At 34.4% G+C, this 13171-nt stretch overlaps 1 protein-coding gene across 1 annotated transcript in view; it reads left to right on the top strand.

Moving 5' to 3' along the window:
* Positions 1 to 12425, top strand: part of LOC131843955 (SH2 domain-containing protein 4B-like) — a 73075-nt gene extending 60650 nt beyond the window's left edge. The window contains exons 4-11 of the mRNA XM_059192740.1: positions 2931 to 3047; positions 5642 to 5815; positions 7176 to 7412; positions 7859 to 8027; positions 8546 to 8659; positions 9283 to 9390; positions 10103 to 10300; positions 10739 to 12425. Coding sequence (XP_059048723.1) covers positions 2931 to 3047; positions 5642 to 5815; positions 7176 to 7412; positions 7859 to 8027; positions 8546 to 8659; positions 9283 to 9390; positions 10103 to 10300; positions 10739 to 10851 — 1230 coding nt within the window. The 3' untranslated portion in view covers positions 10852 to 12425. The remainder of the gene's footprint in view (positions 1 to 2930; positions 3048 to 5641; positions 5816 to 7175; positions 7413 to 7858; positions 8028 to 8545; positions 8660 to 9282; positions 9391 to 10102; positions 10301 to 10738) is intronic.
* The last annotated feature ends 746 nt before the right edge of the window (positions 12426 to 13171 follow it).

Genomic DNA, 13171 nt, shown 5'->3' with positions numbered 1-13171 from the left:
TATAATAATTTTCTTTTTAATCTATAATATCAATTTTAACAAAATCAATAGGTATGCCATGTTAATATTTCTGTTGTCAGTATAAAAGTAAATTCTTCAGATTGTATTCACATTTGGCAGTACGTATTCACATAAAAGTCTTAAATACGTTCTGAAAAACATTCGTAATTAATTTAAAAGAACAAACCACAAGTTTCTCGCTCATTCTTCTTTTGATGAAACTGCGTTCCAAATGTGTCATAGAATAAATGAGATTATTAAGAACTGCTTATTTAAAAAAAGATAATTTCTTTTCTAAAAAAATAATTAACGAGTATTGTATAACATACATAAATAAAATATTATAGTTTTATTGTGATAATCTTTCTAAGAAGTTAGTCAAGACTATGGACGATACTCTGTGATGTTACCGTAGTCATGCTTACGGAGTCAGCTACTTACCCAACTGTGTCCGAACTTCTCAATGTGTTTACAACAGTACAGTGTTGCCACATTATAAAAATTTTACGGCAGTTTTTGTTTAATTACGAATAGATGTAATTTGCCGGTGAAATGAACCTTGACTGTGTAATTTAACTATTGATATAATGTGTTACTGAAGATAAAGAAAACAATAAACTTCTACATAATTATAATAAATCAAAACGTTTATTGTTATTGAATATTTTTTGATAATTTACATTGATTTTCATATAATTCAGTATGGAAAGCAGACTTATTTAATGTAATTTATTTACATTTATACAATTTAATGACAGTTGTTTTTTTTTAATAAATCATGTAATTATGTAACACATTACGGATGAAATATTGCAATCAGTGTGTTTCATAAAATAATATTCTAAACTATACAATTTTTTTTATATATTTTTTTATAAACAAAGAATCGCATTGCAAACAAAAGCACAAAAATTGTTAAACGATTAAAGCAAATACTAAATTTTAAGTGAAGCTTACCACAATGTTTGAGAAATTTTTTATCGAATTAGATGTTCTTTTGCGGAAACCCATTTCATTATTTAATGCATCTATAATATCTTTTTCAACTCCGCTACCATTAGCATGTGTGAGACTGAGATTTATTGTGGAAACCTTTATTGGAAGCGTTCTCCTTCTTCTTCTTCTTGAAACCTTCTCTGTTGGTGATCAAATTCCGAACGTTATTGAGTATCCACCCATATTGCGACGTGCTTACTGTTCGGCGACCAAATTGCTAGAGTCGTTTTTGCTAGTTTGGTCGCCGAAGTCAGCACTGGGCTTCAAGTTATATCCGACCTCTATCCAATGATGATGCCTCGTTTAGAGGTGAAACACGTTTCGCAATATGGGTGTAGACTCGATTATTGTTTTGGGTTATGTTACGTTTCCCAACCATAGGTTATTTCATAAAAACATGTACAGACAGCGAGTAGTTATATTTTTATTATTATGACATATAATATTAGTTAATTCTTTATTCTACCTATTTGTAAAATGTACAATTGAATGTTGATTTCAGTGTTCTTTAAAGTGGTTAGTGAATAATAACCCTCCAGTCATACTGATATTACTAACAAAGCGGTTCCTGGAATAAACCTACGAGTATGACTCAGAACTTGCTCATTTCACTTATACTCGGCTCGGGGAATGTATTTATAATGCGAATTTAAGTATCTACTTATCCTAACAACTATATATAGTTCAATAGCACCGGTAGATAATCAGGGACGTGAGTATTTATATAGCTAATCACTTCATCTCAAGAATTTTTTATTTTATTTACGATAATATAAATTACTATTTATCAAAATCAAGACAAATCATCAATTGATCAAATGACGACGGTTGCCAGGGGAAACCTTGTGGAAGTCAAACTGCCATGGTACATTGTTAGCAATTAAGTTTAATGATATGAATGAATCAACTAAGTGTTTGTTTTAAATTGGTTTCAATCGACTATTTCTTATTACACGGTCCTATACTATGTACAAGTACTAGATAACTGACACATATTTGAATATGTAATTGTATTAAAATGTATAAACATAATGTAGTTTTAATACAAGTTTTTAGATTATAAAAATATGTATGAATTCAATATGTCGCATGTTTGTTTAAAATGGTCGCATAGACCATTTTGAACTCGACCATTTTGATTCCGTCGCGCCGTCGTCGGTGTCAGAAGACAGATACTATATAACTCGACATTCTATATGTTGTATATGATGATAATGACAACATAGCTGAGCAAAATAAAGATATGTATATATTAATACGTGAACCAAAAACTTTGTTACTCTTTTTACGAAAATTGCGGGTACGGAGGAATATGAAATTCCGTACACTTATAGTTTACATAGATAAGGAGTGCAGAGTGCTAATATTTTTTTAAATTATACTTAAAAATACATTAAATCAATAAAAAAATTACATTGCACACATGATAGTGTGTGTAAAGTTTAATGTTTTGCGCGTTTTCATATATTTGTTTATTGTTAAAGTCTATGGTCAAATAGAGAACTTATTAATATTTATTAACAGAAATTATTAATATATTTAAATATTATTTGTCTAGTCTTTTTCTTATAATTTGGGGTTTCGGGCTATTGTTAGGAACAGAGACCTATGACACTGCGACCTGCATAGATCTATTGTGCTCGCCATTTTCCCTTGACCCGGAAGGGACAAGAATTGAAGGATATTCTTAGAGGCGATAGTTTTTATCTCCTCAGGATAGAGTGTATACTTTCCAAAGGAGATATTTCGTGTATGCATGAGTGGACTACAACTACATAAGATGTGTAGTGGCGTTTCCTCCTCTGGTTGCAAAATCTGCAGATTGTTACAGTCTTACTGAATTTTAAATTAATTATGGTCGAATTTCGACCACTGGGTGACCACTATTCAAATTAATCATCGACATGTCATAATGTTTCTGAAAATGATTGCAGGTGCGTCGCTGGCAGGCGTGGGACCAGAAGGTGAGCAAAGATGATGAACGGCCCAAATTCCAGAAGAACGTCAAGAAACAAGTGCAATTCCTTAAGGGCGAGGATGGAGAGCCTTGGGTAAGTTCAGTTACCCTTATTATGTACTGTAGATACTAGGGACAACATTATATTTTTGATTGAGATTTTTCCGCCCTGGCATCGGCTGTATTACAAGTCTTTGAATTTCTTCGTTTTCTGGACTATAATATGTATGTACCATAACTATAAACCAACAGGCTCAGTGGTCTGATGGTTTAGCACAAAGCTCTACGCCTGAAGGTCGTGGGCTCATTTTTATAAGGTTCATTTCTTGTAAATAAATACATACATACCCAGACGAATAATTAATTATGCTTCAAATTTTGGACACTGGGCGACCACTAGATATTATACATGTACAATTGTACATCTATACTAAGTGCTTTGGCAGAGCACGCCCCTTGACTATCATAAAAAACTATCCCTCTAAACGCTAATTTATTTTCCATTAATAACTTAAGTGTTTTTTGTCATATATTGGCCTTGAGTACTCATTGTGACCTTTACAATCGCCATTCATGCAATCATCGTATTGCAAAATAATGGCTAAAGCTTTCAATGCCGATTGGCGAACATCTCTTGCATTGCATTTTTGGATGTTCACATTCAATACTTTCATCATTATTCTATTTTATCACTTCGTTTGTTTAATCCCTTTATAACTCGTTACTGTGCTTTGGATTTTTTTTATGTCCCATATTAATATGATATGTGAAGTCGGTTTACCATTTTAAGTAAACATAATGTAAAGTAAAAAAATCCATCCATCAATGGCTGTGGTTAATTTATATGCGGTCGAAGTGAGAGCGAGAGGTCATCTGAAAAATCTTGGCCTGTTTAGAAATTCAATGGGTTCTGTAATAGAACGCGTATGTAAAGCTGTACTAGCAGGCTATTACCAGGTTAGGCTGGGCCGGGAGAAAAACACGAAGGGTCATGGTCAGCGTTCAGCAAAAGGCCCTTAAATCTACAACCAGGTCACACTGCTCGAAGTTTCCCTCAAAATGGACTCCATGTAATACTAAAGAGTTCGTTTCTACGTTACTGAACTCTTATACTACTTGGCATCTTATGTTAGTTAGAGTTAGAGTTAAAAAAATAGTAAAAGTCAATATTAATCGTTTCCCGCGATATTGCCCGCATATGGCCTATTTTACTATCTGATAATGAACCTGATATTGGAAAAGGATTTAAAAAATCAGTTAAGTAGATTTTAGAAATATCCAGTATGGCGGAGAAACAGAAAGTATCTCTGTCTGTGCAGCTTTGGTTAATGTATAGTTAGATAAAAAGATATAACTGATGATTATCTAACAAAACCTGTTTGACTGATTTAATAGAGCACTGACAATGGCGTGAAGGTTTCGTTCATTGGGGTATGTATAGATTAGCTATATGGTGGGGTGTGTGTGTGTGTGTGTGTGTGGTGTACATTATGGAATGTACCGTAATATTTTTTTGCACTCAATAAATGATATTGTCTGTCATATTTTGTTCATATTTACATCAAAGTAAAACCGCTAACGTATTTAAAAATTCTAAACCAACTTAGATTAGTTATTTTATAAATGACACAGGCTTGAATTGGTCCAAATTTTATCATTAAAATGAAAGAAATTAAGATTTATTATAGAATAAAATAAAACTTTTTGAACAAAATTTTCATAGAAGAAAAGTTATTTAATGCTATCGTATATGATAGACGCAAAAAAAACCATTCTAAATAGAATTCTCTTGGCATCTAAAAGATCACTAAAAAAGTGGTCAAATCAGACGTATCTTAATTACATTTACATATGGTTACACTACATGAGGGACCTTTGTATCAAACAGAATACAATGTGTTCTGTATCTTGAGTTCAATGCCATATCCGGAGTGCCGGTAATTAATAAAAGTCGCCACAATTGCTGAATGCCTCGTTTCTTTATTAGGTGCAGTGGATTGATTGCTGTACTTTATACTGCTAATGGAAACTGTGAATAATATAAGTCCGGCCACATTATTCGGTTTAATCGATTTTTTAAATTTTAGCTGAATGTTTTTTCTTTGGTAAGGGATGATAATGCGATTGTGCACCCGCCTGCGATAGCGGTATACACTGGCGGGGCATCGGTGGAGGATGACTGTCGTGGCAAATTCACTAGGAATTTAACATGATGACATTGCTAGCAATGAGGTCATTCAAATTTCAAATTTTTCCACATACAAAATATCTTTTTTGTTACTAAATATCTTTATGTCAAATCTACCGTCAGTTCGGAATGATTTCGAGATGAGAAGAATTGAAGAAGAACACTTGACACAGAAACTTGTTGACAAGAAATTATTAGTCCACAATAGTCCACATTACTAACAAGTTTTCCTTTCCTTCAGTCGAATGTTCTCCTCGCATTCACTGGCGCGTTTGGCGCTATGTACCGCTCTCTATGATAACTTACATGACCTAGTCATACATTGTTAGGTTAGGTCATTTTTGGTGTATATTTAGAACGTCTGAGAATGGGTACTAAGCTGTTTTTATACCCCTAAGACATAAGAGTGACTCTATCCAGAAATCATTTATATGGCAAAACATGTTTTCTCGGGTATAGTAGTAGTATATAATTATACGTATTTTTATCCTTGATTGCAGGTGTGGGTGATGGGTGAACATCCAGATGACAAGTCGATAGACACTATACTGACGGAGGAAGCAAGGCAGCGGGTGTTTGCTCAGGCGCGTGAGGAAGCCCACCAGCTCAGGAAATCAGTGGAGAAGGAACTCACACAGCTCATAGACTACAAACCACTCGACAGTTTAGAACAGGTAAAGGCATAAACTATTCATATCACTCTCAATAAAATAGCAGAGACAACGGATTTGTTTGTGTGTAGTCTGTGTGAATTCACAAAAACAACATTGTATGTTATATGTTATATTAACGAACATGTATAATATAGAATTAGATACACTATTGTATTGGGCTTAGGCCTGTAATAATAGTTGTGTAAGTAAATAAATAATAATATAAAAAAATATTTTTTAAACTCGATCCATAAATGACCAAAATATATATGGACATACATGGCGATCGAACAGAAGATTCTCGTCCTTGTTTCTTAAAAACAACCCGCACACGCTTTTGTATGAATACAATATTCGTAGATATATTTAATGTTTATACGCTTTTTTTACTTGTTACAATGTTTGTGTGTTTGTTAAAGTCAAAGAAAAAGCGAATCCATACCAATATTATAAATGTATTTATCTATCTGCTTGTTACTTTATCACTACTAAACTTATGAACGAATCTTAATGAAAATTTGCTTGAAGACTATTGCATAAGCTATCTTTTATCTCAATACAGCGGACAAAGTCGCGAGTAGCAGGTAATTTATAATAAAATCATCAATATCTAAACCTAATAATAATTGTGACAAAAGCTTTAGAGTATCAAACTACATAGTAAGGATAACCATAGGAATAAAACAAACAAAAAAACTATTAACAAAACCGTTTAGTATTTGTAAAAGATTTCACTTAAAGTAGGCACGTAGTACTGAAAAATTGTTAACTAATTAGGTATTGGATTTTCCCGAGTATAATAAACATTGTGAAAAAATCACAAAACTGAAACGACACTGACATCCTTTCCACTTCACATAAAATGTATATATACGATAAGATAATTTAGGGTATACGAGTAGGTATATATTGAATGAGCACTATTATCAGAGATGTTGTTTAAACTAACATATATTTTATCTGTCTCATTCTTTGCACTTACATTTGTATTATCATAATGTGTTATTGGGTTTTTTAATACCAGCGCAGTTTTGATTCTGTATCTAATAAAAACCTTGAATATGTTTTTATGGAGTAGGTACTGACTACCTTGCGTGCACCTAGCAACTTAAACAAAAAGGAACTTTTTTTAATTGACAACCATTACATTTATATAAACATACATACAATAACAATTAACGTTACGTTAAAACGTACATTACATTTCTGGTGGGCAAGATGGCCGACATATGCCGTGACAGGTAACTTGCGGGTTGTTGGTCTCTGGTCTTTAAATTCTTGAATGTTGTATGAAAATTAATAAACTGTGCAGACGAATTAAAACAGTGTGCACTTTGGTAATCAATGTTTTTTAAAGAAATATTTGTGTCATTCTTTTCAGAAATTTGATCTGTCACCGAAAACATTAGACCCATTAGAAGATACTTTAGAAATATACTGCACAGTGGATGAACTTCGTCAGAGAATCGAGGCCTTGGAGCCTGAGGTGAAGATCTCTGACAATGGCATGAGGGATATTGGCGACAGCGCGGACTACTGTAGTGACACCTTGAAGTTGGACCTCAACAAGAATACCTTGCATTTCAACTTTATCGAAGGCAAGAGAGATGTATTACAGGTTAGTTTTGTTATCTATGGTAATAGCATTAATTTAATTTCAATTGAGTATTCAGCACCCATTGAGGGCGAAGTGAATAAAGGTGTCGCGGTTTCCATTGTGAGATGAATAATGTAGTTAAAAAATACACGTTACGGCGAACCCAAACAATCAATAGGACAAGGTCAGGAAAATTAAAACAGGAGGTTTGAGGTTCCTCCGCCACCTCACGACGGAATTAGCTTATATCCGTCATGAGGTGGCGGGGGAATAAATAACAATAATCAAAAACAACAAGCGAAATCGGCTGGTTGACTTGGAATGCGGGGAAAAATGGTAAGAGGTAAAATGGAAATGCGTCGTATTGACGTGCGCTGTCTTTTCCGCGCTAAATTGATCATCAAATTCTGATCGTACGTGAAAGAACATATCGTGTAAAGGCTACTAATCTGTGTGTGTGTGTGCAGGAACTGGGCGGGGGTTGTGCGGCCGGCGTGAGCACGCGGGTGGCGGCGTGGGAGCGGCGCGTGGCTGCGGCCCGTGCTGGAGACTTGCTGCGCGGACTGCGCGCGAGACGCGCTCGTGCTCTCCGCGACAACCAGATCAGGGACGACGACCGCGCCTGGCTCGACCAAGGTACGCAAACTATTTTGATCTTAATTTAAATAATTTTAACATTTATTATTTGCCGATTTGATTGTCTAATCAATAAGTATTGCAGCGTTCGCTTTATCCGTTAATTTACAAGAATAAAAATATCATCAAAGGAGATCTATTAACTGTTTTGTTTAAGACACATAATGTTGGAATAATATATAATAATAATATAATGCCCTGAACATTTTACACAAGCCATCTAATCCCAAGCTAAGTAGAGCTTGTGTATAATTAATATAATTTGAAATATTATATACATTTTTTCACAGCCAGACCGATACAAACAATCATACTCATGAATACAAATGTTTGTACCGTGCGAGGAATTGATCCAGCGATCATAAGCGAAGTAAAGTGTGCTAAATCGCTAGATAACCGAAGCCGCGGCTGTCAAAAAATATATGATATGCAAGAATTGAATGAATGTCGCTTTGTCGTATTTATGTTAAAATTAATTTTAAGATTTGATCACAACACGGATATTATTATTACCACAGAGCGCAAAGCAAAAGAAGCAGAAGCTACGATGCGTCAAATCGCACGACAAGCGCGAGAGGCTCATCGGCGTAGCACAGAACTGCGGGGAGTCCAACCACCACCCCAGCCGCAAGGTAACTTTCCTACCAGTTCTTATATTATATTCAGATCAGAGCTCTTAGGCTACGTCCACTCATTTAAGCAGTTCGCTGGGTATCGTAGTCTATCTACTCCGATATCCAAATGTAAACGCGCTGCGCACTCTTAGACTACGTACATATAAACAATTCGCTGAGAGTAGAGAAAATTGCGAATCACTTAACGAGAATGTTCTAGAATTTTCGTACACGCACGCGTAACATCTTCGTAGTAAATTAGTTTTTATTATGAGGCACGAGATTTTTTTTGTAACTTATATCTCGTCGACGACAAATCTCTTGGACATACCTCGTGGTGTCATCAAGTATCCCTGCAACTAACCAGAATGTTAGTCACTAGTCTGCGTCATTTGTGCGACTCAAGACAGGACTGTTAGTAGCCTAGTGCATATAACTCACATATATATTTACTTGTATTTTTTCTACTACTCTACTTAAATATTATTTCATATGTATGTTAGTCTATAAGGTATTTATAATATGGCTCTAGTTTTCTGAAAGAAATAATAATATGCAACTGAGTGCAATCAAGTTGAGAACTATTGAGAACATTGAATTACGAGTAGGTTCGATAATTATTTTTAAATACATACTTTCAGCTGGAAAACCACCAAGCAGAGAGGCGGTGATGGAGTGGTTCAGGACACAGGAACTGAAGCGAGGCGTGGGGCTCGATGATAACAATAAACCCATAGAATGGTTTCATGGTGAATTATTATTTTGTTACAAATATGTAATTTTTATTTGTTCCATTTTTCTTTTGAAAACAATTACATGGCGGACTTTATGCCGGATGTCATTCTTTACCAGTCAACCGTCACTCTAAGATAATAAGGCAATTAAATCATTTTTACTCTTAATAGCTCGTAAAACTCTGTTGCAACTCTTTATCACCTAATTTTGTCAGCATGTTGCAATTCTAATCTTTAGTCTAATTTGAATGGTGAGCAGGAAAATTCCAGTACACGAAGTCATAACGCCTTAATCTTTAAAATGGCAACTCCTGATAACAATAATATATATTGGGACACTGTTGAGCAGTGCTGTTCATGAATATAGGTGATAGTTACCGCATTTTATCACAGAAACCGTTAGATTATCTGCTTCTCAAATTATAAGACGAATATGTACAAAATTTATCCAATAATTTTGATATTTAGATCTCCAAATTTATACTTCAGAACACGCACCTTATCTTAATATACTCTGGTTTATACCAGAGTTAAAAATAATGAAGGAATGCTTTTATGATGAGGTACGCCTAAAGACTGCTATGGTTAAACTAATGAATATTTTCTTCATTGATGATAATGAAATTGAGCTTAGTGCTCCCGCCTGCGTTATTGGTTCAGTCAATAACGCAGACCACAGTAGCCCACATTACTAACAATGATCGCTCATGAACCTTTGTAATGGCAGGTCTGATCACCCGATCAGAAGCAGAGCAGATTCTGTCTGGTCAGCCGGCGGGTAGCTTCTTGGTCCGTATCTCGGAGCGCGTGTGGGGATATGCGATCTCGTACCGCGAGGGTGGTCGCTGCAAGCACTACCTCATAGAGACAGGAGGGGTCGGCTACCGGCTGCTGGGGGCGGACCAACCCACACATGACACATTAGGTATAAATGTATATATATTATACAACTAAATAGAAAGACAAATAATCTTTAGTTAAATAACTTGATATATATAAGCACTTTTGAATAGGCACATTTTTTTTTATTCGGAACGCAGACTAACCACAAGAAGACTATAAATTATCACTAGATAAACACATTATTATAATTTATGAATAGAATTAAGTGTCTGTTTATAATTTCAAATTAATGACTTTTCACGAAATGCATATGAGAGTACGTTTAAATAAAAAAATATTTTAATTTTTTTATTGTCGTACGTCGGCATGGTGCTCCTTAAACGGACACCCGGGACACAAGTCCCGGGAACCGCTCGTAATTTCTCTCTCTGCCACATAATAGAGCTGGCACCCTCGCAGTGATTCCATGGAATGCTAAGAAACTCGATATGCTATTAATAATTTGTTTACATTGTTTCAGCTGATCTCATAAATTATCATAAGAAAGTCGCCATCACAGAGAGTGGCGGTGAACTGCTGCGGACAGCGTGTGTAGTCGCGCAGACTCCCGCCTGCCTTGCAGCCGCTACTTGAGCCTTCCGCCACCTACCTTACACTCGTAAGAGGCAGACACCTGCCTTACATTCGTCACACGAGATACCTGCCTGTCTATCTCACACTTATTGCGCGAAGCAACCGTTCGCCTGCCTTAAACTCATATGAGGCAGCCATCTGCCTTACACCCGTCACGTGAGACTTTTATATCTCACCCTAGTTACGAGAGATATAAAGAAGACGTCTGCATGTCTGCCTTATAATCGTCTTTCGAGATTACTGACTGACCGTCTCACTTTCGTAACTTCATGTCTTATTTATCAGTGAGCGATGGGATACCGCAATTTGCCTTATTTTCAATGCATGAGGTAGGCCTTGTACTCATCACTTGATCTGGATAAATCTGCCTTATCCTGGTTACGTAAAAAACGTGGCTTTTCTGTTTTCTACTTTATTTTTTTATCTATGTTTTTAAAACTCTCTTTGTATAAAATACATAAATTAAATCTGTGATTAGGTTTTTAATACTAACTGTGTGACAATAAATACGGTAGATCTGTAACTTACGACGCATGTGAGGCGCCTAACTCGAGTCTACTATATCAGTTCACTGCCAAATTATCTTGGTATTTATGAGAATCTTATAGAATATTAAATACCAAACTATTCAATTTAATCAGAGAGCTAATTACTTAGTACTTACTTCCTCAATCATACAAACATTAGTCTTCCAATAAATTATTAGGTATTTGTGTGTTAAATAAATTTAGAGATTGAATTTTTGTCATAAATTACAATATGTTTGGAAAAAATATTGTCAGTTCGATTGTTGTGAACACACTCGGCGGACGTTCTGTGTTAGCTCTGCTTTGTCTAATCTTGTAACTCCTATGAGATTTAATGCATCAGTCATATATTTAGTCACTAAGCTATCTTTTTGTATATTATTATAGTTTCACCTTTATCGCTAGTTTTAAGGACGTGATAAGCCGAGATTTAATATTGTTACTACACGAAATCAACGGCACATTGTGTTAAGTTAAGAATGTTATCATATTCTATGATAAGTTTATGCTAATGTATTGTGCCTGTATTGTATTCGTTGGCAATTATCCGTGGTGCTAACAATTGATTCGAATAAATTATACCCCCTCACAATTTATCTATAGTAGGGGTTGATCTCGATAGTTCGAAAGATCTAAAACACTGCCTTCCTTATTCATAAAAATCAACGTTCAATTATTTTAGCTATCAACTATTTAATCCTAATTTTTAATGAAATAAAATTCCTAATTTGAAAGAGTATCATATAATATTGGAATAATTTACGACAGACGGACAGATACTGACACAAGTTGAATCTGTGGTCGACCATAGTGCTACCGATTACCGGTGTTATCTACTCTGTGCTTCCCTTATTATTTTCTCTATATTTAGTGTTTCTGATCATCTTATTCAGTAATATAAGTTTGTTTTTGTGAATAAGTGAGTAAGTATATGCATTTTTAGCAATAATAAGAACAAAGTATGTTACTTTACTGTGTAGTTATTTATTGTGATAATCAACCAATCTCCTATAAATACACATCGCTGCAGTATTACAATGCTTAAAATATGATTACGACCTAGTTCGGAGTAAAAGAGCCAAAGTTTAAATTCTGTGCATCAGAATTTGAGACTTCTTCTCAAGTCGTTAAGGTCTATTGTTTAAAACGATGTGTATGCCATTTGTCGTTAGTAGAACAGATAGATCTACTATGTTGTAGAATTAGTTTCAAGTCATCAGAATTTGTATACTACTAAATATATAGTCATAGACAACTAAAATAAAATATATATACAAAAAAAAGTTTTATTTTTTAAATTGTCCTCAAATCTGTATTTAAAACTAGTTTTTATATAAAGCTATCTGACGTATGTCATGACAATTTTTTTTTATACTACGATTCTGGCAAACAAGGGTACGGCCCATATCATATGAAACATATATAATTTATCGTTTATGTTGTGTCAATCAACGGACAGAACAAAAAAAACTAATAGAGAACATAAACCATATCATATATTATGTCAAATAAGATTTTGTACTGAAGACAAATTAAAAATGAATACGAAAATGTAGGACTTCAACATTACAATAAAATACGGTTATTTTAATATAGCGTTTATTAAAAGGCGAATAAGCAGCATAACACTATACATATTTACAAACATTTTCACTATAGTCATTATACATATAAATAATAAATCTACATATACAAAATGTGTCAAAAATTTCTATGGACAAATTCGATATTATATTTCTTTGGCCGTTTCGTTAATGTTGACATTTTGCATACTTAACATTTATATCCTTTTC

This window comes from Achroia grisella, unplaced genomic scaffold (assembly GCF_030625045.1).
Source record: "Achroia grisella isolate CSIRO2021 unplaced genomic scaffold, CSIRO_AGI_Agris_v1 utg359, whole genome shotgun sequence".
In the NCBI taxonomy this organism is placed as follows: Eukaryota; Metazoa; Arthropoda; class Insecta; order Lepidoptera; family Pyralidae; genus Achroia; species Achroia grisella.
This window is presented reverse-complemented; position numbering and strand designations above follow the sequence as displayed.